Source organism: Rousettus aegyptiacus, unplaced genomic scaffold (assembly GCF_014176215.1).
Source record: "Rousettus aegyptiacus isolate mRouAeg1 unplaced genomic scaffold, mRouAeg1.p scaffold_m13_p_14, whole genome shotgun sequence".
Lineage (NCBI taxonomy): Eukaryota > Metazoa > Chordata > Mammalia > Chiroptera > Pteropodidae > Rousettus > Rousettus aegyptiacus.
The window spans coordinates 47,986,310-48,012,488 of NW_023416289.1; the positions used below are offsets into that span (position 1 = coordinate 47,986,310).

A 26,179-nucleotide genomic window follows, 5' to 3' on the forward strand; every position below is an offset into this window, starting at 1 on the left:
GACGCTGACCAGGGACACGGATGCTGAGCCCGTGTCCACAGCCAGTCTGTGAGGCAGAAACGCATGGGTTTGGGCCCCATCAGCCACAGTCCTTTATTACAAAGCAAGGGTCCCAAGGTCCAGTCCCACTCCACGATGGATCCATCCGAGACCCCTTAGGAGCCAGGTGAGGAAGGGGTAGCTCAGGTTGGGGTGCAGGGTCTCGACCAGGCTGACACTGGGTAGGGAAATAGCCCTAGACTCCACCCCACAAACGAGAAGAGGCAGGTCACAAAACAGAGCTGGAGCCAGGAGTCCTGGGTCCTGCCCAGGCCCGAGAGCCCAGTTCAGGCTGGAGATGATCCAGTTCTCAGAGCTGGCTGTGTCCCTGACTATCCCTGGAGGGCCCGCTTAGGAGGAGTAAGGCGTGTTGGGTCCCTGGTCAGCGGGGAAGAGGGTGGGAGCAGCGGAAGGGCCTGGTGTTGGGAACGCGGTCAAGGTGCCTTGGCAGTGTGACCCAGGATGTTACCGGTCCTGCAGTAGGTGTGGCTGGCTGCAGGGGTATGGCCGAACCACTCGATGGGGTGGCCAGGCCCAGGCGACGATCAGGGCGCAGGGTGCGCAGCCAGGTGGCGCTCCAGTAGTGCGCGGTGCGAGAAGACCTTGCCGCAGGCGGGGCAGGGCGCGCGCTCCGGCCGGTGTGTGCGCATGTGCACGTTGAGCGAGCTCTTCTGCGTGAAGCGCTTGGCGCAGACGGCGCATTGGAAGGCGCGCACGCCCGTGTGCGTGACCATATGCTTGAGCAGGTAGTCGCGCAGCGAGAAAGATCGCCAGCACACGGCGCACTGGTGGGGCTTCTCGCCTGCGGGCGACAGGGCAGGCCGCGCACGCACGGTCAGCCTGGCAGGGACCCTCCTCCCTCCCTGGACCAACTCTCAATTCAGAATCCTTTACGCGAAAGGGCACTCCCTCCACTCCCTGATCTTGCTGCCCAACAGAGGTCCCCAGGCATGGGCCGGTATGTCCTGTTTCCTCCGCCCAGCTGGGACATTCCTCTCCCAGACCCTTACTTAACATCATACCATAATACCACTGACTGTCGGGGTCCCGCAACTGTAACAGGTACCCTCCTCCCATGGAGCCCTGCGAGTGTGGGATGTTGTTGCCTATTGAGACTGACTACTCAGGTCACCCCCGTCATCCAGGGACCTCCCTGCCCCGATCTCTGCAGTGCCGAAAGGGCATCCGGAACTTTGGTCACTGGCCGCTGTGCTAGGGACAGCCTGGCAAGGCCTAGCACCTGTACAATGGGAGACCCAGTCTACTTGCCCCGGTCTGCCAGAGTCAGAACTCCTGCCTGCTGGCCACTCCAATGGCACCAGGGTAACAGAGCAGGCTGCTTCTCACTCTGGATTCCAGAAGCGGGGAGAGGGCTGTGTTGACCCCAGGAATCACAGGTGTTAACAAAAGCCTGTCACAGCACAGAAGCAGATGGCGCAGCAAGGCGGGTCCTGAGAGGGGGCTCTCCCTAACTAACCTGGGCTGGCACCCCGCTAAGGCCCCACAAAGCTGAGAAATTTTGGCCGGTACTACCTCGGGGTCCCTGCCCACTCCTCTGTCCCCAAGTCCGCCAGACGGAGAAGTTAAACTGTAAATTGCATGTCAGTCACGCCCCATCTCAGAACGCTAATGCTCTGCCCACCATTTCCAGTGAAATTCTAGCTCTCTGGTCCAGCAGACTCCCCACTCCACTCCCACTGGCCTTCCAGCCAAATATTTGCTTAACGTCCAGCCCAGCTTCTGGCATTCCATACCCGTCCTTCACCTCAGTCCCCAGGGAGCACCCCACACCCTCTCAGGGACAAACCCATACATGACCTGCCATCCACCACCTCTGCCCCTCCCTCCACAATCCTCAGCCCTCACTGTCGCACACTCTATTTCTTTCGCAGTGGCTGCCGAGCTGCCTCCCTGACATGCAGATGGCCCCATCGGCCTCGAAAAGCCCCATTTCTCTCCTCTAGCCCTGGTCAGGCCACCTCTCTGCTGGCTTCCCATGCTTTCCCAAGGACAGCGAACCCACCCTCTTCTGCACCCAGTTCCGGTCACCGGACTCGCTGACATCCCTGTAGACCCAAGAGGGTTCCTTCTGCACAGCTTTGCAAACTGGCCATGCTCCCTGACAAGGCTGCATCCCTCCTGCCCACCCCAGGCTCCATAGCGGTGACTAAAGGCTCTGAGTAGGTTCCCGCTCTACACCGTCCCTCTTAGGATGCCCCCCACACACACCAAAAAAAAAAAAAAAAAAAATTGAGGTAGACAAAGGGCAGGAGTGCTGACCACAGGCTTCGCACTTTGTGCTCAATTTCCAGGGTCCCCTGGGGTCACCGCCCCTGCCCAGTGCCCAATCCTGCCTCAGGTTTGGCTCTCCAATGACCCAGGGGCTCAGAGACCCACCCTGGCTCACCGGAGTGGATGAACATGTGCTTGGTGTAGTTTTTCCGTGAGCTGAACGTCTTGCGGCAGTGACTGCACTCATAGGCGGGTGGCTCGGAACCCGGGGCGCGCACAGGGGTGGCCGCAGGGGCGGTGGCAGGAGCGGCTGGCGGGGCGGGGGCCTCCCCCAGAGGCGCGCTGGGGGCCGCGTCAGGCTGGAGCGCCGGGTAGAAGGAGGGCGGGGGCGCAGAGACCGGGCCGGAGGGCGCAGGAGGGGGCTGCGCTGGCGGCCCTGGGGCGCCCAGATGGAAGGGGAAAAGCGCGACTGGCGGCCCTGGGGTCTTCACGCCAGGCGGGCGGGGTCCAGAGAGGACGCAGTCCGGTGGGACAGGGACCTCGGCAGGGCAGCCTTCGGCGGCTGTGCCGTCTTCCTCCTGCCACGCGGGGACGTAACTATCGGAGAACACGTCCTCAGCCGCTGAAGGCCCCCGAGTGAAGTCCCTCCCCGCGCTGCCATAGTCAGAAAGCCCAGAGGGTGCAGGCGGCGCTTCGCCTGCGCTGTCGGCGGCGGCTGTGAGGAAGCCAGCAGCACAGTCGGGGAAGGGAGGGGGCGCCTGGCCCTCGCCCGGGCCGCCGCCTTCACCGTCCTCACCGTCGGTGTCCTCATCCGTCTCGTCGTCATCGTCACCGCCGTCTTCTGGGGCCGCGGGCACAACGAGGTTGGTGTCCGATCCCTCTGTTTTGGGGAGTGCGGGGGGCGCAGGCAGCTGCAGGCGTGCCGGCTGGCGCTGCTTGCGGCTATGTGCAGCACCTGGATGACCCAGCGGGCGAGCGGCCAGCAAGTGGCGCAGGCGGTGGCGCAGCTGCGCGGGCGCGAGTGGCGGGGGCACAGGCGTGGGCAGGGGCGGGGGCGCGGGGGCCCCCGGAGCAGAGGCGGGAGCACGGGCGCGGGCAATGATCTGCGTGCACTCGTCGATGACCGTCTGGATGCGCAGCACGGACGCGGCTGTAAGCACCTGCAGCGCTTCGCCCTGTGCCACCACGAGCGAGCCGCTGTAGAGGAACTCAACGAGCTGGCGCACGGTCTGGGCGGGCACCACAGGCGGCACGCGGATCTCAGAGTGGCCCAGCAGCAACTTGTCTTGGAAGAAAGGCGAGCCGGCGGCCAGCACGCAGCGATGCGCACGCAGCGAAGCCTCGCGGATGCGCACTGTCACATCGCAGAAGTGCCCACCCAGCCGCTGTCCATTGAGGGTCTCAAGCAGAGAACGCGAGAAGTTCTGCAGGTGGATGTGGTGCACCGCCTCCGCTGCCGCCATCTACACCAGAGGAAGGAGAGTTGTTGGGGGAGATCAGCCAGGGACTCTCTCCACTGCCTTAGCGTCCTGTCCCTTCAGCCTTGTCACAGGACAGAGCCCAAGGACAAACTTCAGCTCTCCCCTAAAGACCCTCGCAGTCCTCCACCCAGCACACAGGTCACTCAGCAGGACTTCCCTCACCCTCACGCCAGGATTCCTGCCATTCCCTCCACCTCTGCACCTCCCACCCAGCAAGAGAGGGTTGGGCACATCAAAGATCTACCCCCCCTCCCAGTCTTGCTTACTACCCAGGGAAGGATCCAGAGCTCAGCTTCCTCAACCTAGGCCCACCCACCCACCTTCTCCCCAACTCCAATATCCATAACCCTTCTCCACGTCCCCCTCCCAAAGGGCAGCCCTGTGAAGAGGTCTGAGACTGGCATCAAGAACGGGTTGACTTCCCACCCAGATGACTGCAGCTGTCTCCACTCAAGGCTTCTTTTTGGTCTGCCGTTGCCAGAGCCCCAAACCTTGGAGCTATAGGGTGTGAATGTGGCACAGAGAGGGGGCTTGTATAGACTGCGCAGGGGTGTGTGATTGGGTGGATGCAGGTGGGGCAGTCATGGCCTCAAGTTCAGCATGTCTGAGCAATCTGGATGCTTCTTCTCCAACTGTAATCTCCTTATCCCAGCATTGCCTGCCCTCCGGCACCAGGGAAAGGAGCGGTCAGTCATCACCACTCAGGGTACTGGGAATCTGAGCTCTGCTGCTTCACCTGTCAAGCAGGCACCACGCTCACTTGGTGTTTCCTTTCTCCCAAACAGGGATGGGATGCCTGGCTCCTGCTGTACCCAGTCCACATACAGTGTAGGGGAACAGAGTTGGAGCACAGGACATACCCTCAGACCTTTGCTCATTCCCCCAGTCTGGCTCAGGCAAGATCAGCTCCAGAGTGAGGCCTCTCTTAACCTTCAGTGTCTACTGGGGTCTCAGACTCACCCCCTCCAGCTCCTTATGCCTAGGTCGCCTTTGCTGGAACCAGATCCCTCCGTCTCTTGTATGCCACACATCTGACCCCTCAGACCGCTTGGCACACCTCCACAGCTCCGGTACCACTGGCCCAGATAGAGCAGTAACCGCCTGGTGTCCTCCTATCTCCCTGTCTCTTCCACTCGCCACAGCCAGAGGGAGCCTGTTCACACCTAACAGATCAGGACCCTCCTCTGCACAGAGATCTCTGCCAAGAATAAATACTTGGCAATTCCTCAAACAAGCCAAGTCTTTGCAAGTGCCTTTGCCTTTGCCACAAGCACCCTTCTCGTCTTTATTCGCCCAGCATCTAAAGGACTTCACATCCGTGCTCGGGCGATGAGGCAGAAACCTGTGCATCAACCCGCAGGGCCGGAACCCTTCCTTTTCCGATACACCCCCGCAGTGCTCCCTGACAGTATCTGATTCCTCCGTCCAGATGCAGCAGGGCCTTCCTGGCGCCTCAGAACAAAGGCCCACCTGCAGACGCGGCTCCTAGACCCACCTCCCGGGTACCCGCCGCATTCTCGCCGCCACGCCTTTGCCCACGCCATACACCGTGCTCCTGGCACCCTCTTCTGTACGCCGCACCATTACGCGCGCCCCACCCTGAGCCCACGGCCCCTCACTGACGCACGCCGGCTGCATCAGCAGCAGCCCGCGTCCGCTCCCTGGCCCGCGCCGTGCCCCTATCGTGCAGCGCCCCCTTCACGTCCGAAACGTGCGCTCCAAGCCTAGCGCGGGCGCCCCACCCCTGGCACGCCCTGGCCTCCTCGCCAGCCCTGCGGTAGGGGAATGCCAGCCCGACCCCACCTCCAGCTCTTCCTCAGGCACCAAGCCGGGCTGTGGCCGCCTCCAGCTTACCACCGCCTAGGCCGCACTTCCGGACCTCCACGATGGCGGAACCGAAGTCTGCAGCTGCTGCGGCTCTCGGAAGCACTAGATGGAAGCACACTTCCGGAGTTCCTATGGAGATGAGCCGCGCCCCTGTCTTCACTTCTGGCTCTCGTCTGAGTTGGAACCAAAGTCGTGGAGCCGGCGGCGCGGACTGTGGGCCGCGGCACACTTCCGGCGCAGCCCAAGGGGCGGGGCGTGGGCGGGGCCTGCGCTGTTGATCCGCGGACCACGCCCCGTGCGCGCGCGGCGGGGCTGCAGGTGACGCTCTGCAGGGCTGGGTGGGAAGGCGGTCTGCAGCTGGAGCTCGCGATTGGCTTAAAGCCCACTCCAACCCCGGGAGGCGGCCTTCGCCCCCAAACACGGGTGGAAACAGGAGTAGGGCTCGCAACTGGGGTGGAGGCGCAGACTGCACCCTGGCCTTGGCGCCCACCTTCCTTGCCGCGCCAGAGCCTGGACCCTTGGTAGGCGGAGACCGCCCGACCTGATGCCCTCTACCCCACCCCCCAGCCAGGCCCGCCTATCTTAGGCCAGTAATGACAAATAAACGAAGGGGTATCGAACTCATCGCCTTCAGAAAGGAAAGAGTTTGGGGGAATTAAATGGGTGGTACCTCTGCCAGGAGGGTGGTGAGCAACCAGGTTCCAAAGACCAGAAGTCACAAGGGACACAATCTGTCCGAGAGCTGTCCAGGCAGAGGAACAGCCCAGGTCTGCCAGGACATGCATGAACCAGGCCCATTAGATGGTGAGGCTGGAGTGGTGGGCCGACCTGGTCTTATGCCATACTCATGGGGGCCAAAGGGAGACAGGAGGCCTGGACCTTACGACCAGATCTGGGAACTCAGTGGACCCACGCCTTATGCAGCAGGTGTGGGGGCCAGTGTGTGTGTGTGTGGTGTGGAAGGGCTGACTTCTCCACCTTCAGTGTGGGGACAAAGTCAGAGTGCCTGCCACCTCTGGCAGCTGTGTTGTAGATGTGTTGAAGGTCATGGAGAGGAGGGGATATACCAGGCAGCAAATAACCACTGGGCAACTGGTCTTGTGGCCCATAACGTGAGGAACCTTCTTAATAAACGTCATGGCCTCATTGTCCACATTGAGAATGTGGGCCCCTCACAGTGTCCTGCCTATTCCGCTGGATCTGCGCCATCCACCCTCAGCGACCCCTGTTCATCTCTCTCCCCAATTCCTATTGCTGATCATTCCTCTCTGGCATCACGGGTCCCTTGCTATGCCCACCTCAAGGCTGTCCCTTGCAGTTTCCTATCTGTCACACCCTCTCACCACTCGGTGGCCACCAATCTCCCCCAGAGAACCTCCTTGACCTCAACTCCCCTCAGTCTTCTGTCACAGGGCCTGTGAGGATGGGGTTTCTTCTGTGTTCTTTACCTTGACTGGCTGCAGCTACAGCCTAACCAGGAATGGAGCTGCCTCACCCCACTCTGGACCTGATTCCATGAGCTTCTGGGGCCATTGTAAATCATCTCGTGTAGGGGGCAAACATCTAAAAATGTTCCCCTCCAAGATCCCAGAACATCGCTGATGTAATCAAGGTTTCTAATCACCTGACCTCAAAAAATAGAGGTGATCCTGAATTATTTAGTATGACCAAGGTAATCATAAGTGCCCTTATGATTAAGTGAAAAGAGGAAAGCAGAGAGACTTGAAGTGGAAGGACTCCAGGGGCTTTGAAAGTGGTAGGGGCCATGTGACAAGGAATATGGGGGTGATGGTGGGTGCTAGAGTATGAGAAGAGCCCTCCCCGATGACAGCCAGCAAGAAAACAGTGACCTCAGTCTTCTAACTGCATAGAATTGGATTCTGCCAAGAACCTGAATGGGCTGGGAAGCTGATTTTTCCATCGGATCTTTCTGATGAGAGTCCGGCACCGCCCAGAACATGACTGTAGCCTTTGTGGGACCTGGAACCAAGGGTGCTGCCTGGGCTTCTGACCTACAGAATGGCGAGCTAAGTGGGTGGTGTTTTAAGCTACTGAGGTTGTGGTAATTTCTTAAGGAGCAATAGAAAACAAATACAGCTGCCAGAAACTCAAGGACTCCACACAGGAAGTGTCTGCTAAATGCCACTGTTTACCCATATGATGAACACGTTCCCATTGCCTCTCCTGCCAAATGCGTCATATCTGCCTTACCAGCATTTATCAAAGCACCTTGATCCCCAACCTACAAGCAGAGGGACTTGAGGGTGAGAGGGTAACCCAGGTCCAGACACATGGCTGGAAGATCAGGGCAGGTGGAAAGGCAAGAGTGAGGACTCTGAAGAGGGAGAGTGTGTGAAGTAGAAGAAGAAACCCAAACCCTCAGGCAGTAAGTAAGGGGTGGGAGCTATGGCCTCCAGTGTCACAAGCCTTGAGAAGACATCTGTTTTGCTTTTCTCTCTAAAGGCCTCTGTCACTGTGGTTATGGAGGCATTTTGGGGAATAAATAGTAGGGCTGAGGGCACAAGTTTAATAAGCCAGGAAAGGGTCTATGTGACACTGAAAACTCTAGGCCAATCCGAAAGTCTTGGAGGCAGTGCGGGATGAGAAGGGACAGGCGACACTAATTGACCGTCAAGGGAAGAACCCCTAAGGTCACAAGGATCACAGGGAGAAGAAGAAATTGAGCTCCTGAGTGGCTGGGCCTCCTCAGCTGGCAGAGGCAGGACCCCACCCCCACCACTGTGGCTTAGGTTAAAAGTCAGAAGGCTCAGCCCCTGATCCCAGCTCAGTAGGTCCTCAACCTCCAAACACCCTCCACTGCTGCTAAGCCGGCTTCTGAGGCGGGGCTCCCCTCCAAGGCAGCCACTGCCCACAGGTAAAGCCCAGCACTCAGGCCCCAGTGTCTATAAGCCCAGCTCTATCCTGCTGGGTTTCAGCTGTGCCAGGAGTGGCATAGATGTTTTGAGATCCAGGCACACACCTCAATTGCAGGGGCTTCCCCATGGCCCAGAGGGGTCAGACAAGACGTCCCCGGGAAGGCTGGTACCAGCAGTGCAGGAGTTAGCCCTCCTGACTGGACAGAGAGGAAATGAGGAGCCCTTTGGGTGGGGGAGGGGTGGCAACAGGATCCCATTCAGACACCAGAAAGGCCATGGACTTGGCCAGTGGAGCCTACAAGGACTAAGAACGAAGGGTGGGACCAAGAAAGGATTCACCTAAAGGGAAACATGCAGACAGGATTAAGGACTGTCAATAGTGGGGCGGGGTAGGGGTGGGGTGAGGAAAATTTACACCACATAGAGAAAGTTGAGTTTGCTTTTGCTTGTAAAAGATGTTTTATTAGTCTCCTAGACAGAGGGCTGAGGAAGCTAAGTTGTTAAACTGAAATAATAATAACACAACTAACTACCTTTATCACTTCTCCAGTGTCCCTAGGCATGGGCCATTGGATTCATTTTGAAAAGTTAAAAATAAATACAGGATACATGTAGACCAATATAGCACACACTGGAGCACTGACATCCCCAAATTAGCCAATTTTTACTGTTAAAAAAATTTTTTTTGTCCTGTTTTTAGTATACTAAAAATAAAATGTAAGTTAAAATTATATTTTAAGTAAAGCTTGTAGGTGAAAGGGAAAGCCCCTGGAGGTGGCACATGGGGCCAGTTTAGTCCTTTAAGCTCTCTAGTTCCTTCCTGGGTTTAATGCACCCACTCAAGCCAGAGTCAAACGTTGCTGTTCTAATGCCTGTTCCTCGAGCTTCCCCTCCCCTGGCTGCTTCTCCGCCCTGAGGCTCAGCCGCATTCCAGGCAGAGCAGGTGTGAGTTTGCAGCCTTCACTCACTTCCTCAGCCCCAAAGGCCCAGCATGGCCTTTTCCATCGCTGCACACCAGCTCTCTCCTGCGACCAACCTGATGGTTTCCAGGAAACTTATGTGTGGAGTGACCCTCGGCACCCTCCTTTTTTACCACGTTGGAATCTTCCCCAGTGAGTCCTCCTGTTCATTCACTGGGAGGCCCTGTCTCCACGCCTGTCCCGGACAATCGCGAATCCACGGTCGGTATAGATTTGTGCATGGACATTTCCTATTAGTGGAATCACACAGTTTGGTTTCCTAGTTGCGTGTCTCTGTAGCATGCCTGGTCCATATCTCCAGGCCACCAACTGTCCATGGATTTGCCATGATGGCTGCTTTGTCTCTGCCCAGGACCCATTTATTCATGGCTACTCCCTGTTGATCCAGAAGCCCCACTCTCCCCTTTTTTAATTAAGGTGAAATTCACATAACACAAAATTACCTATTTTAAAGTGAACAATTCAGTGGATTTTGGTACCTTCATAATGTTGGGTAACCACCATCTAGTTCCTAAACATCTTACTCCAAAACAAAAGCCGGTATTCCTTGGCCTGCACTCCCTATACCTGCCTCCCTGAGCTCCTGGCAACTGCTAACCCACTCCCTATCTCTACGCATTTGCATACTCTGAATATTTCATAAAAATTACATCATACAGCCTGTGGTCTTTTGAGCCAGGTTTCTTTCACAGCATCATGTTTTCAGGGTTCATCCATGCTGTAGCACACGTCGGCACTCCCTTCCCATTTATGGCTGAGTATGGCTCTCTGTCTTATAGACACACCACATATTTTTATTCATTCATTGATTGATGAACATTTGGGTGGTCTGCACCGAGTGTTGTGAATGGTTCTGCTGTGAACATCTTCATACGAGGGTGTGTCGGAACCCCTATTTTCAATTCCCTTGGGTATGGACCTAGGAGTTAATTACAGGATCTTATGGCGAATATTCATTTAACTGTTTGAGGAGGTACCAAAATTTTCTCCAGGGTGGGTGTACTGTTTTAAATTCTCAAAGGCAGTGTAGGAGGGTCCCAATAGCTCCAAAGCCCTGCCAACTCTTATTATTACCCACTTTTTAAAAGCCATCCTAGCTGGATGTGAAAAGGTTTGATTTGTATTTCTCTGATGACTAACAATGTGGAATGTCTTTTCGTGTGCTTATTGTCCCTTGCCATTTGTATATCTCCTTTGGACCTCTGCTCCTTTTTGAATAGTTAGTTTATATGCCATAAAATACAGCCATTGTAGATATCCTTAAAAGATTTGTAGTGGATTAATAGTCATCATTGTGCACCATTACAATCCCATTTTAGAAAACCGCCGTCCACCTTAAAACTTCCTTTGTGCAGTCTGCGTTCCATTTCTGCTGCAGCCCCAACAGCCACCAATCTGGTGTCTGGCTAGAGATTGACAGCCCCTCTACGAGGACTGGTGGAGGACAGTGGACCCTGGCTCCTGGTAGGATGTGTCCTCTTCTGGCAGCTTGTCCCCCATCCCCCAACATCCCCATTTAGCACCCACAGATGGGAAGTCAGATCTGTGGGCAGAGCACCTTGTAGGGTGTATTGCGTGGATCCTATTGCACGTGTGTGTGCGTGTGTATTTTTTTTTTACAATTTATTTTTATTATCATGACATTGCTTAACGACCCATTGCATCTTCACATGGGGGTGGTTATAGCCTGGCTCTCCACTGCCCACTCATGTGTGCCACTCGATGGCCACATTGACACCACATCCTTCATTCACCTGATTGTGTATGTGACATAATTCTGGCTTGCTCAGGAATCTCATTATGGGTTGGGAAATGATGTTTTCCGAATTCTAGCATGTAATTATCTAAGCAAGAACTGGCACCATGTGTTCCTCTGAAATACAGCTCCCCTTGGGAAGGCAGGATCAGTGCAGAATTCTCAGAACGAGCAAAGCGTCTGGCTTGAAAGTGGCATCATATGGTGATAGACAGACAGGCTCATTTTTCTGGCTCTCTCCTTTTGGAGAACCCTGAAGACTCCAGGGTAGGGTGGATTAATTGTGTGTTGTGTGTCGGTCAATAACAGTCGTCTTTTGTTTCTGCTGCTTGAGTTATGTCATCACGCAGATGAAAAAACAAGGGGTTCTAGAGAAAGTAATCTCACAGGTGATCTGATCATAAGTTCCTAGCTGGTTGGTAACTTCTTGAGTGAAAAGTTTCAAGCCAGTCCTGTACATTGTTGTTGGGAATTTTGGTTAATACACCTTTGAAATGGCAGAAGTAACACCGTCAAAGGAGTATTAGCCCTCAAGGGAGCACATACTTTTGTTAAGTGTCCTGTCATCTATCCCCATTTTGCTTTCTCCGATCTCCCTTACATGTCCCCTCCTTAATTTTAAATGCATAAAAGAAGATGGAAACTGTTATTCTCCAGAGCTTTTGAGTTCTTTCTCCCGGCATACGTCGTCAGTTTGGCTCAAATAAATTCTTCTAAAACTTCTGTACAGGTTTGGAGGGTTCTTACACTGACAATCAATTTTGGCTTCTGTGTCCTTTTAACATGTTCCTGTCCTTGTAAGGGCAGTTCATACTTTACGATATGAGAAGGTGTCCCATGCTCACCTGGAACTTTCCCTGTATGGTCCTAGATTCAGTCATTGCCTCTGCTTCCTCTCTGCAAGTAAAGGATGAAACTCTGGGCTGCGGACATTTCCTGTTCTTTCCCTCCCACCCTCCCTGGGGGCCACAGAATCCTTGGGAAGGCAGCCTACAGAAGGTGAGGGCACCCAGAACCCAGAGCTGAATTGGACTCATATAGGCTGTGGGGTTCTGGACAACTCCTACATTCCAGGGAATCAGTTTTCCCATCTGTGAAATGCAGACTGCAGTAGGCAGAAAAATGGATCCCAGGGATGTATATGTTCTGATTCTCGGGACCTGCTAGCACGAATTTACAAGAAAAAAACAGTCTCAGCAATTGTGGTTAAAGATCTTGAAATGGGGAAATTATCCTAAGTTATTTGGGTGAGCTGGGCTCTAGATGTAATTTCCCATGTATCTTTGTAAGAGCTAGGCAATCTGCTTGGGTTGCCATAACTAAATACCATAGCCTGGGTGGCTTGAACAACTGAAATTTATTTCTCAGAGGTCTGTTGGCCAGAAAGGCCGAGATAAGCTTCCTGCGTGGTAGGTTTCATGCTGCATCCTCTTCTCTTGGCTTGAAGGAAGCTGCCCTATTGCTGCATGATCACATGACCTCTGACTGTGACCATAGCAGCTGCTCTCAGTGTCCTTTCTTGACAGGACACTAATCTCATCATGCTTGCCCCACCCTCATGACCCCACCTAACATAAATAACATCCCAAAGGCCCCGATCTCCAAATACTACCACATTGGCAGAGCTTCTACATGTGTATTTTGGCGCAAGCTCAATTCGGTCCACAGCAATGGCACGTGGAAGAAAAGGCAATATGAAGGTGTTGGTCTTGAAGAGTGATGTGATGCAGCCGCAGTCCAGAAACCTCTGGAACCACCAGAAGCTGAAAGAAGCTTCTGTCTTGTCTGCATGAATGCTTCTCTTCTTTCCATCTCCCACCCCCAATTCCCCACCTAGAACCCCTAAAATAGGAATCAGATCTTGCCATTCCTCAGGACAATTAAAGAATAACCCTGCTAAAAGCCATGTGCTGTGCAGTGCCTGTGTTCACAGCAGCACATGCAGGAGAGAGATCTGAGTGCGGTCAAGAGAAGAATGCTTAAACAAACTAGGGTATTTGTATGATGGAGCCCACATGACAAGGGCCACGCACAATCACAAAGATGTGCACTCAGGGAAAGAAGCCAGACACTGAAATGCAAACCCTGTGTGGTTCCATGTACAGGTCAGCAAAGCTTGTCTGTGATAGGAGAAGTCAGGATTTCAGCAGCTGGGAGGGGAACAGAGGGCTCCTGGGAGCCAGAGACGTTCCAGTTTTTTGCTATCAGAGCTGATTGTGCAGAGTACTTGTACAACGTGTGTGCTTTCTCTACATATTATTAGCCTTCATCAAAAGGTTAAAAAGTTCATAGAAACAGAAGCCAACTGGTGGTTGCCAGGGGACGATGGGAGAGAGAATGTGGCGTGTTGTTTGATACAGGGCTTCCTTTCTGGGCGAAGAAACTTTTCTGGACCTAGATGGAGGTGGTGGTTGCACAACATACTGAATATATAAAATGCCACTGAATGTGTAAAATGCCAGTTTAAAATATGATGAATTTGATGTTCTGTGAACTTTAACTGCATTTTTTAAAAAAGCTTTAAAAGTAGTAGCTTGAAAAACTGGCAGGCTCTGGACAGTCATCTCTTTACGCACTTGTTTGCTGTTTGCCCTTTCAACACACTTACCCTACTTGGGGGCAGGGAGGATGGTAAGGCTGGGCTAGGCATGGCAGATGCATCAGTCAGCACAATTTACAGCTCTTTGTGTTTCTCCGTACAGAAATGTGAAGGAAGAAAGGAACCAGACAGAGAGGTGAGGAAAAACACTCTGGGCAGAGAGAACAGCAGATATAAAGGCCCTGAGGTGAGAACAACAGGTTGACCTATGTGGCTGAGGGGTGAGGTCAGAGGTCAGCAGGGATAGACCTCAGGGCTCTCATCAAAATCTGATTTTTATGTGTGTGGGAAAATACACAACATGAAATTTCCATTTTAACTCTTTTCCATTTCAACTATTTTAAAGTGTACAATTCAGTGGCCTTAAGTACATTCATGACGTTGTGACACTATCACGACAGTCTAGTTCCTGAATGAAATCTGTGCAGGGTAAGAGATTGGAATGATGCAGCCACAAGACCTCCTTATGAAGTATGTTTGGGGGTGACAACTGAAGGTTGGAAGGAGAGCCAGGTGCAGGTGTGCAGTGTGGGGAAGGGAGTGAAGATGGCTGCCAGCAGGCAAGTTCCCAAAGGGGCAGTGGGCAGACCTTTGAGGCTCATGTCCCCATCCAAGTGATTCCTGTCCATTGTTTCATCACTCTAGTCCTGTCTGCAAAGCCAGGAAGGATATGGACAGTTTCTAGTGGTCCAGGACTGGGCAGGGGGAGATGCTGTAGCTGGTAGCCAAGGAGCATATGGGGTAAGAACGCAAGGTGACAATGACTGCTCTGTCTGGCCTACTGGGGGCACAAAACCAAGATGTACCTGTGTCCTGCCATGTACCTCTGGACCTCTGCATAAGCTGGCTGTGCAGAGTGGACCTCTGAGCCAGGGTTCTGCCCTGGGCTTGCCCTTCTGTATGCCCGCTCTAGCTCAGCAAGTCTTGGGATGCCCGTTGTGCTCCCCTGAGTCTGCCTGAGCCTGGTTTCCAGTTGATCCCCCCTCTCCCAATGCTGTCTTGTCACCTCCAGAAGACTTGGTTTCCCCATTTGAACAAAGGGGCCGGCGATGGCCCAGCACCGGGTGGTATAGAGACTCTAAGGCCTGCTACTGGCACCCTGCTTGCGTGGCTGCAATTTCCTGGGAAAGAAGGTCCTGGACCCAGGAGATGGAAGGGGGTACTGTTTAAAGAGAACATGGGCCTCGGCAGGCCTTTGCAAGCACAGGACCTGTTGCTAGTCTAGTGAAGGGCCTGTCACCGAGGGCAAGCCCTGGGCACTGCCTACCGCTCCTCACTTCACTGCTCTGTGTGGCCGGCAGCCCCACGGCCTTTGCACTTGTTTCTGCTGGAACTGCCCTTCCTGCAGGTGTCTGGGGGCAGCCCGTAGGGGAGTCGACTCCTGCACTCTACCATTGCCTACTTATTGACTCTCAGATCCCCAACACTCCTCCGTTTGCTCCAGGGTCGCACGTCTCTCTCCGGTGAATTTGGGGCCCAGTATAGGATAGGGTAGTCGACAGGATCCAGCAACTACTACTAAAGTAGTAGTAGTGACGCCACAGCTCACTCTGTGCGCGGGCAGCTACCAACTTTCCTTTCCAATTTTCAGAGGAAGGGTCCGTCCGCAAATGAGGCCTGGGGGCGGGCGGCGGCGGCTGAGAGGAGGCGTGGCTTGCCGGACGCAGCCGAGGGGGCGGGGCGGCGCTGGGATTCGGGGGCCGCGCCAGCGCTGGAACAAAGGCAGGCTCGGAGACAAAGCCCCGCCGCCCCAGGCCCGGGCTGGAACAAAGGGCATATCCTGCCCTCCTGGGCCTAACCGGCCTCCGCCGCCACGTGTGGGCGCTTGAGGAGCTGGATGGGGGTGTGTGCGAGCTGGGGAGACTCGGAGCAGGGTCTTTGGGGCTGTACCTAAGGCTCTGTATCCTCCCGAGAGCTGACCCCCAACCCTGCTTCTCTCAGAATTCCGCCACCGTCGAGGTGCGGTCCGCCCACCTGGAAAAGAATGCAAGTCAGCACAGCTGCTGGCTAAAGGCGGGAAGGGGCGCTTGGTGGGGGCCGGGCGCGATCTCAGACTCGCATCGCTGTAGCTCCTGGGGACCTATTTGAGTTGGGTAGGTTTTATTGTCTCTCACGTTAAACAAAAGGTTAAATCCGAAAAGTCTGCCTGCCGGCTCAGACTGGAACTTCCCTGTGGGATGCAGTCCCTTCGCCCAGCTCACCCGCCTGCCCCCTCTCGCGAACGCATGTTGGCGCAGCTACTGGAGCCGTCTCCTGGCCGCCTAAGGGGCGGGGGTTAGGTGGACGCCGGGACTGTCAGGAACCTTGCGTAGCGGGCCGCCTGAAGCTGGGGCCACAGAGTGCTGGCACCGCTCTCACCGCGGGGCGCGCGCCCCGCCCGCGGGCTGGGTTGCGGCAGTGACGTTGCCGTGCCCCGCCCCTGCCGCACAGGCAGAGCCGAGGCGGGGTAGGCGGAGGTCGGAGGACCCGGCTCCGGCGCGTGCGTACTCGCTTCCCCGCGGGCAGCGCCTGGCCCATGCCCCGCCCCTGGCGCAAGGCTCCCTGCGCGCGTGCGCGGCGGCGACGGCGCCAGTTATTTCTGTCCCGCCCCCCAGCAGCGGCTCTTTCTGCGAGCGGGCGCGCGGGCGAGCGGTTGTTCGCGTGGCTCGTGTCTTGGTTCTCGGTTGCCGCTGAGGTGGAAGCGCGGGCGGCGGCGGCGGGAAGTGGGCAGGCAGCGGTCGGCCGCGCTTCGGCAGCGCCCCGCGCGCGGCGGGCGGCGGCCCAGGCGGCGCGTGGCGGCGCTCGGCCTCGCGGCGGCCGCGGCGACCCAGCCGTTGGCGGCGAGTGCGTCTGCGCCTGCGCGGCGGGTCCCGCGCCCCTCCTCCCCCCTGGGCGCCCCCGGCGGCGTGTGAATGGCGGCCTCGGCGGCAGCGGCCTCGGCCTCCGCGGCGGCGGCGACAGCCGCCTCGAGTAGCCCGGGCCCGGGCGAGGGCTCAGCGGGCGGCGAAAAGCGCGCCCCCGCCGCGGCCGCGGCCGCGGCCACGGCCTCGGCCTCGGCCTCGGCCTCCTCGCCTGCCGGGGGCGGCGGCGGCGAGGCGCTAGAGCTTCTGGAGCACTGTGGCGTATGCCGGGAACGTCTGCGGCCCGAGAGGGAGCCGCGCCTGCTACCCTGCCTACACTCGGCCTGCAGCGCTTGTCTCGGGTCCCCGGCGCCCTCCGCCGCCAACAGCTCGGGGGACGGCGGTGCCACGGGTGATGGAGCCGGTGAGTGTTGTCAGGCCCCTCTTCTTTCGCAGCTTTCGATCCGGATTTGTCGCTCAGGTTGGGTGTTCGTGGCGTTGTCTGGGGGAATCGTCAGGGAAAGAAGATCGGTCCGGAGATGCTTGGCCGGATTAGGTGTGGGCAGTTGGGATTTGGCCGGACCCTGAGATGGGGTGTCTGCTTCAAGGTTGCTGAAAGAAGGGTTTGGTTTCTGTTGTAGGGGTGGGGAGGGTCAGGTCCAGCGTGGGATGGCGACTGGGATCTAGTGTAGCTGTTGTAGTCTGGATTCGAACATGCGTGGATTTAATTTCTTTCTGTTCTTAGTCGTGGACTGTCCTGTGTGCAAGCAGCAATGTTTCTCCAAAGATATTGTGGAGAATTATTTCATGCGTGATAGTGGTAGCAAGGCTGCCACTGACTCCCAGGATGCGAATCAGGTATGTTCTTCCCTAAGAACCCCCAGGAGGCTTTGGGCCACAGGAAGGGGGCACCAGCCCAGGGGCGTGGTTTTCAGCTCCAGGCTTTACTCTCCCTGCATCAGGAGCCTCTGGGCAGGTTGTATAGACAAAGGCATCAGTTTATATTGCTTCTTGGACTATAAACGTTGGTTTTTCTGGTGGTTCTGTTTCCTGACTCTACCCTTGCCCAACAGTGCTGCACTAGCTGTGAGGACAACGCTCCAGCCACCAGTTACTGTGTGGAATGCTCTGAGCCCTTGTGTGAAACATGCGTGGAGGCACACCAGCGGGTCAAGTACACCAAGGACCACACTGTGCGCTCCACTGGTATGCGAGGCGGAAACGGGTGGCCCAGGGTGCCCTTTTGCGTTTGTCCTCTGCTGCTTACAATGGGGCTTGCAGATGGCGTGTGGGTTCTAGGAGCTTCTTCAGTTAAGGGGCACTATTCGAGAGGCCTGATGTGAGAGTTTAAATCATCTAGAAGCTATGGCTCTGATATGCAGTTTGCTGGTCCAGGGTGGAGGGGATAGGCCACAGGCAGAGGGCAGGGCAAGTGGATAGGGGAACCTTTGTGTCTCGGAGTGTGCAGAAGATTCAAGGAAACTCATCAGGGAATCCCTTGAGGTAGGGATGAACTGACATGTGCAGATAGGGCATTTGGGGAAGGATCGAGTGGCCTCCTTGACCTGGGGTTCCTTGACACCTAGCATAAGGCTCCATAGGAAAAAAGTGTGGGCCAGCGTCTTGACAAGCTGTGTGAACCATTAGACTGTTCACTGACAGTCCTGTGAGTGTTTTGAATGTCAGTGTCTTACTTAAGCTTCTATTAGGTATTTTTAGGATTTCCGTTGGAGGTTCTGGTAGTGGTATGGAGAGGGGCTTCATAGTTTGAGTCTAGCCTGGGTCACTGTCTGCTTCTGTGCACAAGTGGCCATTAAGTAGTTTGTTACGTTGTGGCTGTTTCAGCTCAGAAGACAATATTGGTAGGGAGATGAGGATGGAGACAGTTGCTGTGGGATGGAGTGTCAGGAGCTCGGATAGAAGGGCAGGGATTTTTGTAGGGGATCCTGGGTTTTAGGCAAAGGTCAGGGTGCGGGAGGCGGCAAATGTATCGGAGGAGCTGTGGCCTGGTCTTTGTCTCAGTCATGTATTAGGCTGGGCTGGGAGCCAGGATGTTTGCAGAGAAAAGAGGAACAGACTTTTAAGCAAATTTCTAATGGTAACAGCCTATGGGGTAGGTAGGGGGCATGTCAATATGATAGATTGGTCTTTGGGTGGTATAATTGAGCCACCAGCAAGCCTTTCTCTCCACAAAGGGGTATTGTCATTTTTTCTGAAGGTGCTGGTTAGACGTTTCATTTGTTTAAGCCTGAAAAGTTTTTGCCAGGTCCTCTGTGAGACTGTGGGTTATATATAAGAGATCTTTAGTTTTGTATCAGAAAAGAGGAGAGGTCACCAGGCCTTGTTCTTAAGGAAGCTGTCTCAATGGTGTTTGTAGGCTTTGATTTGCTTTCTGTCTGTGCTAGAAAGCAAATATTCTCCATGCTGGGATGTCACAGTAGCCAGAAACTCCTTTACTGCTGGACAGAACCTGCTGTGAGTGGAAGAGTAAGTCTGGGGTGGGGGGGTTTGGAGGCAGAGGAGCGCTCTTGGTCATTTACGTGGAGAAGCTTACAGTGGAGGGACCAAGAGGTTGGAGAGGTCTTCTGCTAAAAGCCATCATCACACGTCGGGCAGAAGGTGGAAGGGGGTGTCGCTTGCTTAGGCTTGGGACTGAGGGTTTTGAGAGCAAGGATTTGGGCCTCAAGGCCCAGGCTTTTCCCTGGCAACGATTGCAGGGCCCTCTAGTTTTTCCAGTAGGTTGCCCAGGGTTGCAGGCCAGGCAGGAAGTGAGGCCCCGAGCTGGAGGTGCTGAGCATGAGCTGCATCCTTAGGGGGGGTACCTGTTGTGCAGGGCCAGCTAAGTCACGGGATGGTGAGCGCACGGTGTACTGCAATGTGCACAAGCACGAGCCTCTTGTGCTGTTCTGTGAGAGCTGCGACACCCTCACCTGTCGGGACTGCCAGCTCAACGCCCACAAGGATCACCAGTGAGTCTTGAGTAAGGGCGGGAGGGATGCAGGTGCCCATTGCCATGCTCAGCGCCCAGACCCACCTCTGTGCATACTCAGGTACCAGTTCTTGGAGGATGCGGTGAGGAACCAGCGCAAGCTCCTGGCCTCACTGGTGAAGCGCCTTGGGGACAAGCATGCCACGCTGCAGAAGAACACCAAGGAGGTTCGCAGCTCGTAAGTGTGGATGCCAGTCCCATGGGGGAATCTGAAGGTGAATACCTGCCTGACTGGACCTCACCTCTCACCTGACCCATCCTCCCCAGGATCCGCCAAGTGTCTGATGTTCAGAAGCGTGTGCAGGTGGATGTTAAGATGGCTATTCTGCAGATAATGAAAGAGCTGAACAAGAGGGGCCGCGTGCTTGTCAATGATGCCCAGGTACCTCACGTGGTACCTGTATTTGTTTTTGGCCCTCTTTGCTGGCCACTGACCTCATCTGGTGGGAGGATCCTGGGGAGTACTGGCTGTGGATGCTATCCTTGGGTGGGGATAGGTCCTAATATCTGCTTTTGTCTTTAACGCCTCTACCCCTACCACCTGCAGAAGGTAACTGAGGGGCAACAGGAGCGCCTGGAGCGGCAGCACTGGACCATGACCAAGATTCAGAAGCACCAGGAGCACATTCTGCGCTTTGCCTCCTGGGCCCTGGAGAGTGACAACAACACAGCCCTACTGCTCTCCAAGAAGTTGGTGTGTGCTGGTGGGCACCCAGGTTGTTGGGTGCATGCAGGCATCCCCAGCACCCTGGAGTCTTGTGCACCACCTGTGCACTCATGCACTGCCCCACTCCCAGATCTACTTCCAGCTGCACCGCGCCCTCAAGATGATCGTGGACCCCGTGGAGCCACATGGCGAGATGAAGTTCCAATGGGACCTCAACGCCTGGACCAAGAGCGCAGAGGCCTTTGGTGTGTCCTTGTCTTTCCCCTTGCTGCATCGTGCCACCGCCCAGGCCCTGTTCCTTATGTTTGTCTCGTTTTTTGCAGGCAAGATTGTGGCAGAGCGTCCTGGCTCCAACTCCACAGGCCCTGTGCCCATGGCTCCTCCACGGGCTCCAGTGCCCCTGAGCAAGCAGGGCTCTGGCAGTAGCCAGGTGAGCAGGGGCGGGGCCTTGGAGGGAGGAGGAGGTGGGGGTGTGGTCCCATGGGACTCCTTATCACTGAGTTCCAACCTGCTTTGTCCGCAGCCTATGGAAGTACAGGAGGGCTATGGCTTCGGGTCAGGTGAGTGGGTCTGCTCCTGGGTGGGAGGCTCTAGTGTACTGGGTCCACCCCTACCCACTGTCTTTTTTTGTCTTCTGAGCAGATGATCCTTATTCAAGTGCAGAGCCCCACGTGTCAGGGGTGAAACGGTGAGTGTGGCTTTCCTTTACTGGAGTCGGGTGCATATAGGGACAGGGTTGTTCATGCCAAGCTGTACCTACAGGTCCCGGTCAGGTGAGGGCGAGGTGAGCGGCCTTATGCGCAAGGTGCCACGGGTAAGCCTGGAGCGCTTAGATCTTGACCTCACGGCTGACAGCCAGCCCCCAGTCTTCAAGGTCTTCCCAGGCAGCACCACCGAGGATTACAACCTGATTGTCATAGAGCGTGGGGCTGCAGCCGCTGCTGCTGGACAGCCTGGGACTGCGCCCCCTGGGGCCCCTGGGGCCCAGCCCCTGCCCGGCATGGCCATCGTCAAGGTGAGCCCCTCTGTTCCCCCTCCTGCCAAGATCGTGGCAGAGAAATGAATGACATCTGCTGCCTGGGTCTGCCCACTGCTGAATCTTCCTTTCTTCCTGTCAGGAGGAAGAGACAGAGGCTGCCATTGGCGCCCCACCTGCTGCTCCCGAGGTTCCTGAGACCAAGCCTGTGCTGATGGCCTTGGCAGAGGGCCCTGGTGCTGAGGGTCCCCGCCTGGCCTCACCCAGTGGCAGCACCAGTTCGGGCCTGGAGGTGGTGGCTCCGGAGGGTACCTCAGCCCCAGCTGGTGGCCCAGGTGCTCTGGATGACAGTGCCACCATCTGCCGTGTCTGCCAGAAGCCAGGCGACCTGGTTATGTGCAACCAGTGCGAGTTCTGCTTCCACCTGGACTGCCACCTGCCTGCCCTGCAGGACGTGCCAGGGTACGAGGCTGGGCTCAGACAAGGGGCTTGGCTGTGCCTGTCCTGTGCTCTTCCTTGCTCTTTTGCTCTTCCTCATTCTTGAGGGGCTCGGCTGTGCCCGTCTGTGCTATTTTTTTTTCTTCTAGGGAGGAGTGGAGCTGCTCACTCTGCCATGTGCTGCCTGACCTGAAGGAGGAAGATGGCAGCCTGAGCCTGGACGGTGGAGACAGCACTGGTGTGGTGGCCAAGCTCTCGCCAGCCAATCAGCAGGTGAGGGTGGGGGTCCATTCCCTTGGGTGCCCAGCAGCTGTCTACTCCCGTCCCACCCCTGTGGATCTGATGTCCGTTTCCATATTGTTCATAGAAGTGTGAGCGTGTCCTGCTGGCCTTGTTTTGCCATGAGCCCTGTCGGCCCTTGCACCAGCTGGCCACCGACTCTAGTTTCTCCCTGGTGAGTCCTGGGACTTGGGAGTTGGGCAGGGGCAGGGATGGTCTGGCCTCATCTTCATCCTGTGGATTTCCTGTAGGATCAGCCTGGTGGCACCTTGGACCTGACCCTGATCCGCGCCCGCCTCCAGGAGAAGTTGTCTCCCCCCTACAGCTCTCCTCAGGAGTTTGCTCAGGATGTGGGCCGAATGTTCAAGCAGTTCAACAAGCTGACAGAGGTGAGCCTGTGGAGAGGGGCCGGCAGCTGGGGGTTTTGTTTGGCACCAGGTAATAGCTAGGACTCATTCTCTCGTCATCTCGCTGCCCAGGACAAGGCAGATGTGCAGTCCATCATCGGCCTGCAGCGCTTCTTTGAGACTCGCATGAATGAGGCCTTCGGCGACACCAAGTTCTCTGCTGTGCTGGTGGAGCCCCCGCCACTGAGCCTGCCTGGTGCCAGCCTGTGTGCCCAGGAGCTGTCCAGTGGCCCTGGTGATGGTCCTTGAAGCTGGGCCCCCTGAGCTGGCTCAGCCTATCTCTGTCCTTTCATCCCCTGCCCCCAAACCCTACCCTTCTGGTGGCCTGGCTCCCATTCCTTGGTAGCCCCATTCCCAGCCCCTCACAATACGGTTTTTACTTCTGTGGATTTAATAAAAACTTCACGGGCTCCTCAGGACGTGGTTGGTGGGCAGTGCCCTGGGCCTTGTCTCCATCTTGATGGCTGAGGAGGGTGGGGGCATACAACCTCCAGTGTTCAGGGAGTAGGGAAAAGTGTCCCTCCTGGACCCTCTGATGTGGACAGTGCTTTAGGTACATGGCAGGGTGCACAGGGCCGGTTTACATGTTCGATAGTGGCCACTCTTCCTGGATTGGTAAAATCTGATGAGGCCTCACAGGGACTGGGCGGCATGAAGTTCCCACTGGGCCAAGCTGAGTAGCTTGCTGTCTCTGGCAGGCCTGGGATTCCAGGATTCTCTCCAGGGTATTAGGAGCTCACCATCTTGGTAGAAGTGTTGAGGCCAAGGTTTTGGAGGTCTGGAAGGGGTGCTGGAGCTGGGCCCACAGCTGACCTTTGGCTCCCTAGCCCTGACTGTGGGTGGCCTTGGCGTGTCTACCGTTGCCCTCCCTAGCCCGCACTGTAACTAATCTGGCACTAGGCCTTTTGACATCCCTCACTAAGCCCTAAATGATTCACCCTGGCCTGGCCTACACGAGGGTAGTCACAGAGGCCCAAAAACTAGTGTAATTGTTTATTAGAGAAAGGGTGCAATGAAAATAAACATCCTTTGGCCTGCTGAGGTGACGCGGCAGTCAGTCCCTCCGCAGGTTCTTGAGCCGCTCCTCCAGGTCTGCGTCGGCATCGACTAGGGCTGAGGCCGAGGCTGCGGCCTCTGCCTTCTTCCCGCCGGTGGCCACACTGAGGGAGCCTCCAGTGGAAGGGAGGTCTGTAAAGAGGGAGAGAGAGCCCATGGAAAAGGGTACTGGGACAGGGAGGGACAGGGTCCAAATTGAGACACTCACTGGACAGCTCATCTGTCAGGCTCAAGCCCAGCTCATCCAGGACCTGGGATACGACAGCATCACTAGGGAAGAGGATGGAAACTGAGGATCAGGCACCTAGGAGGGCTCACTCCATCCCCACCCTCCCACCTGGTATACCCGAACCTCTCTTCTTCATCATCCTCATCACCCATGGCGTCGTCGATGGCGTCGTTCATCATCTCCTCCTTCATGTCCATGATCTCTGCCTGCCGCTCAAACTCCATCATGATCTTCTGGATCTGGGGCAACTTAAGCTAGAAGTAGGGGGAAGGGTGAGTCTGGTCCCCATGGTGTGGGGGAAGGGGTTTATGGCAAGGCATACCTGTCTGTTCATGGTGCCCATGGCCTTAGTGACGCCCTTCATGGCTTGTGCCATTGAGTTGTTGGACTTGAGTGTCTGGATCTTGAGGGACACAGCCTGAATGTTGGCTCGCATCAGCACAAACTTGCGCACATACCTCCGTGTGCGCACCAGGTCTTTTGCCATTATGCGCACAGCGTCCTGAGGAGGGGACAGTGGCAGGGAGCGGCCTTGGGACATGCTGGCTCCCATGCCTCTGCCTAACCCAGTGGTCATGGTTGCCTACCTCCCAGTCTCACCCCTGTGCCTCTTGGGTCACTACTGCACAGGCTTCTCTAAAAGTCTGTCTGGCCAGTAAGTGGAGAAAGGTGGGGCCATGTCTGCAGCCACACCCTTGCCTTGCAAAACTCAGTCCTGAATTTCTATCTTGGCCAAAGACTCCACCTTTCCCTCCACCTTGCCACAGTCCTGATAGTTGTAACCCAAAAGCTCAGTTGTTGATTTGGTCCCCAAACCTCTTCCTTGCCTTGCCCATCCCAGGAAATGGGACCTCAATAATGATTTCTCAGGTCAAAGCTCGTCCCTATCCAGGCTCTGCTCCCAACTGGTTCAGAGGCTGTCTCCTATCACTGGCTTGCAGGTCAGGTGTACTAGTCTCCTGTAGTAAACTCTTCAATTCAGCTCCCACAGCGGCCAGTGATTCCGAGTGGATTGGCCCACATCTGCTCTGGGCCCACCCATAACTTCGTCTCACATTTATTGCTCCATCTGCTTGACATGCCCTTTGCATCCTCTCAGGTTGTCTTTATTATTTGAGGCTGTGATCTCACCTCCTGGGAGGCAACCATTTTGGATTCCAGAACTAGTGAAGCCCCTGATCCCTCTTCGCTCCATTTCCCTCAAAGCACCTATCTGTTGGTACCCCACCTACCCTAATAACTGCAATCACAGCAGTGCCTAACCCAGCAACAGCACCTAGCCCTGTGTTCTGGCTCCTGCCACCCGAACTCACCATCTGTCCTTGCTTGGCCATCTTCTTGATGTCCGCAATGATCTTCTTCTCTTGGGTCTCTAGCTTCTGTCGCTCACGGTCCAGCTCTCGCATGGCACGGTTCAGAGCCCGCTGGTTCTGCCGCAACAGCTCCTCCGGCGTCTTCCGGCGCCCAAACAACAGGTCCATGGCGGCAGAAGCCCGCCGGTGGGCCGGGGAAAAGTGTGAAGCCTAACTGCGGGGCAGCCTGGGGCCCAGAAAGGTGGCAAGAGGTAGAGCCAGGTCACAGCGTGTATGGGCGTCGGGGGACAAAAGCGGGTAGCGTGCAAACCGGGTAGGGGTGAGCAGAGAAAGGAGGCAGCAAGAAGATATAAGGACAGAAGACCAAAAAAGCAACCTGAAACATTGGGGTACCCCAAGGATACAAGTCTGGGCAGCTAGACCTGAAAGTCACCCACAGCATACTCAACCTAGTCCCTCCATCTCAGAGCCCCCACAGAAGTTCAGGGTGTCATCCTTATCCAGACCATGGGTTCAGACCTGTTGTCGCTGATGGACTCAGGTGAGGTGGTCGTGTGGGTGCGCTGGGGGCATTTGGGACCCTGAATGCCAAACTGGGGATCCTAACGGGAGGGCGGGGTCCATGGAAGCCCTGAATGTTAAGCTAACAGGTATAGATGGCATTCGGATAGGGCGCGGGGGGTGGGGAGCCTGAATGCTGAGGAAACCTGGGTGCAGAGAATACTGTTGGAGGTGTCAGGAACCCCTGTACCCCGACACTGGATAATGGACGTTGGGGCGCCCAGAAGACCCAGGCAAGGGTCTAGAATAGTCGGGCCCCCTGAATATCGAGAATGGGATGGTGGGCATTGGGGCGCTTTGTCCACCCAGGAAATGCTGGGGCGTTGGGCGTCCTGCGCATTAAGCAAGGCGGCGTGGGGCACCCCAAGGGTGGGGCCTGGGTCCTAGGCAAGGGCGAGGCTCTTAATGCCCCGGCAGAGAGGCCCTTTTACTAGGCCGCCCACGCGCCCACCCGGGACCCGAGGCCCAGCAGGGACCACTCACCGGAGCTGGGACGGTGACTCGTTTCCGCTTCCGGGTTACAAGCCTCTCATTCGAATCCCAGGCGTGCCCACCAACGACGGCCCCACGGTTCTGTCCCCTCTGTGGCGGCCGCCGTTTCCGGATTAAACGAACTGACGTCACACGCCCCGCCCGCACCCGGAATGCTGGGGGG

The 26,179-nt window shown here is 56.1% G+C and overlaps 3 protein-coding genes across 10 annotated transcripts; 1 reads left to right on the forward strand and 2 right to left on the reverse strand.

Annotated features, from left to right (window-relative positions):
* Positions 1-64: 64 nt before the first annotated feature.
* Positions 65-5,808, reverse strand: ZBTB45 (zinc finger and BTB domain containing 45). Of its 7 annotated transcripts, none has more exons than XM_036232574.1 (3): positions 5,607-5,808; positions 2,437-3,734; positions 65-841 (listed from the first exon to the last, which is right to left on the reverse strand). In XM_036232574.1, exons 2-3 carry the CDS (start codon positions 3,732-3,734, stop codon positions 505-507), a joined length of 1,635 nt encoding a protein of 544 aa, XP_036088467.1. In that variant the 5' UTR covers positions 5,607-5,808; the 3' UTR covers positions 65-504. The 7 variants fall into 7 exon arrangements, with proteins under 7 accessions (XP_036088467.1, XP_036088466.1, XP_036088469.1 ...); XM_036232573.1 differs by having other exon boundaries at positions 5,556-5,808; XM_036232576.1 differs by lacking the exon at positions 5,607-5,808 and adding an exon at positions 5,248-5,532.
* A 10,565-nt stretch (positions 5,809-16,373) lies between these two features.
* TRIM28 (tripartite motif containing 28) lies at positions 16,374-22,784 on the forward strand. The gene is made up of 17 exons (XM_016125534.2): positions 16,374-17,033; positions 17,355-17,467; positions 17,683-17,815; positions 19,443-19,578; positions 19,660-19,776; positions 19,866-19,980; positions 20,146-20,292; positions 20,396-20,510; positions 20,589-20,695; positions 20,789-20,825; positions 20,908-20,953; positions 21,028-21,280; positions 21,384-21,703; positions 21,829-21,952; positions 22,047-22,133; positions 22,210-22,347; positions 22,438-22,784. The coding sequence occupies exons 1-17, from the start codon at positions 16,682-16,684 to the stop codon at positions 22,612-22,614; spliced, it is 2,517 nt and encodes an 838-aa protein (XP_015981020.2). The 5' UTR covers positions 16,374-16,681; the 3' UTR covers positions 22,615-22,784.
* Positions 22,785-23,343: 559 nt separating this feature from the next.
* Positions 23,344-26,163, reverse strand: CHMP2A (charged multivesicular body protein 2A). Of its 2 annotated transcripts, XM_016125754.2 has the most exons (6): positions 26,008-26,163; positions 24,964-25,189; positions 23,973-24,152; positions 23,774-23,904; positions 23,630-23,691; positions 23,415-23,553 (listed from the first exon to the last, which is right to left on the reverse strand). In XM_016125754.2, the coding sequence occupies exons 2-6, from the start codon at positions 25,129-25,131 to the stop codon at positions 23,420-23,422; spliced, it is 675 nt and encodes a 224-aa protein (XP_015981240.1). In that variant the 5' UTR covers positions 25,132-25,189; positions 26,008-26,163; the 3' UTR covers positions 23,415-23,419. The 2 variants fall into 2 exon arrangements, with proteins under 2 accessions (XP_015981242.1, XP_015981240.1); XM_016125756.2 differs by lacking the exon at positions 26,008-26,163 and having other exon boundaries at positions 23,344-23,553; positions 24,964-25,152.
* Positions 26,164-26,179: the final 16 nt, after the last annotated feature.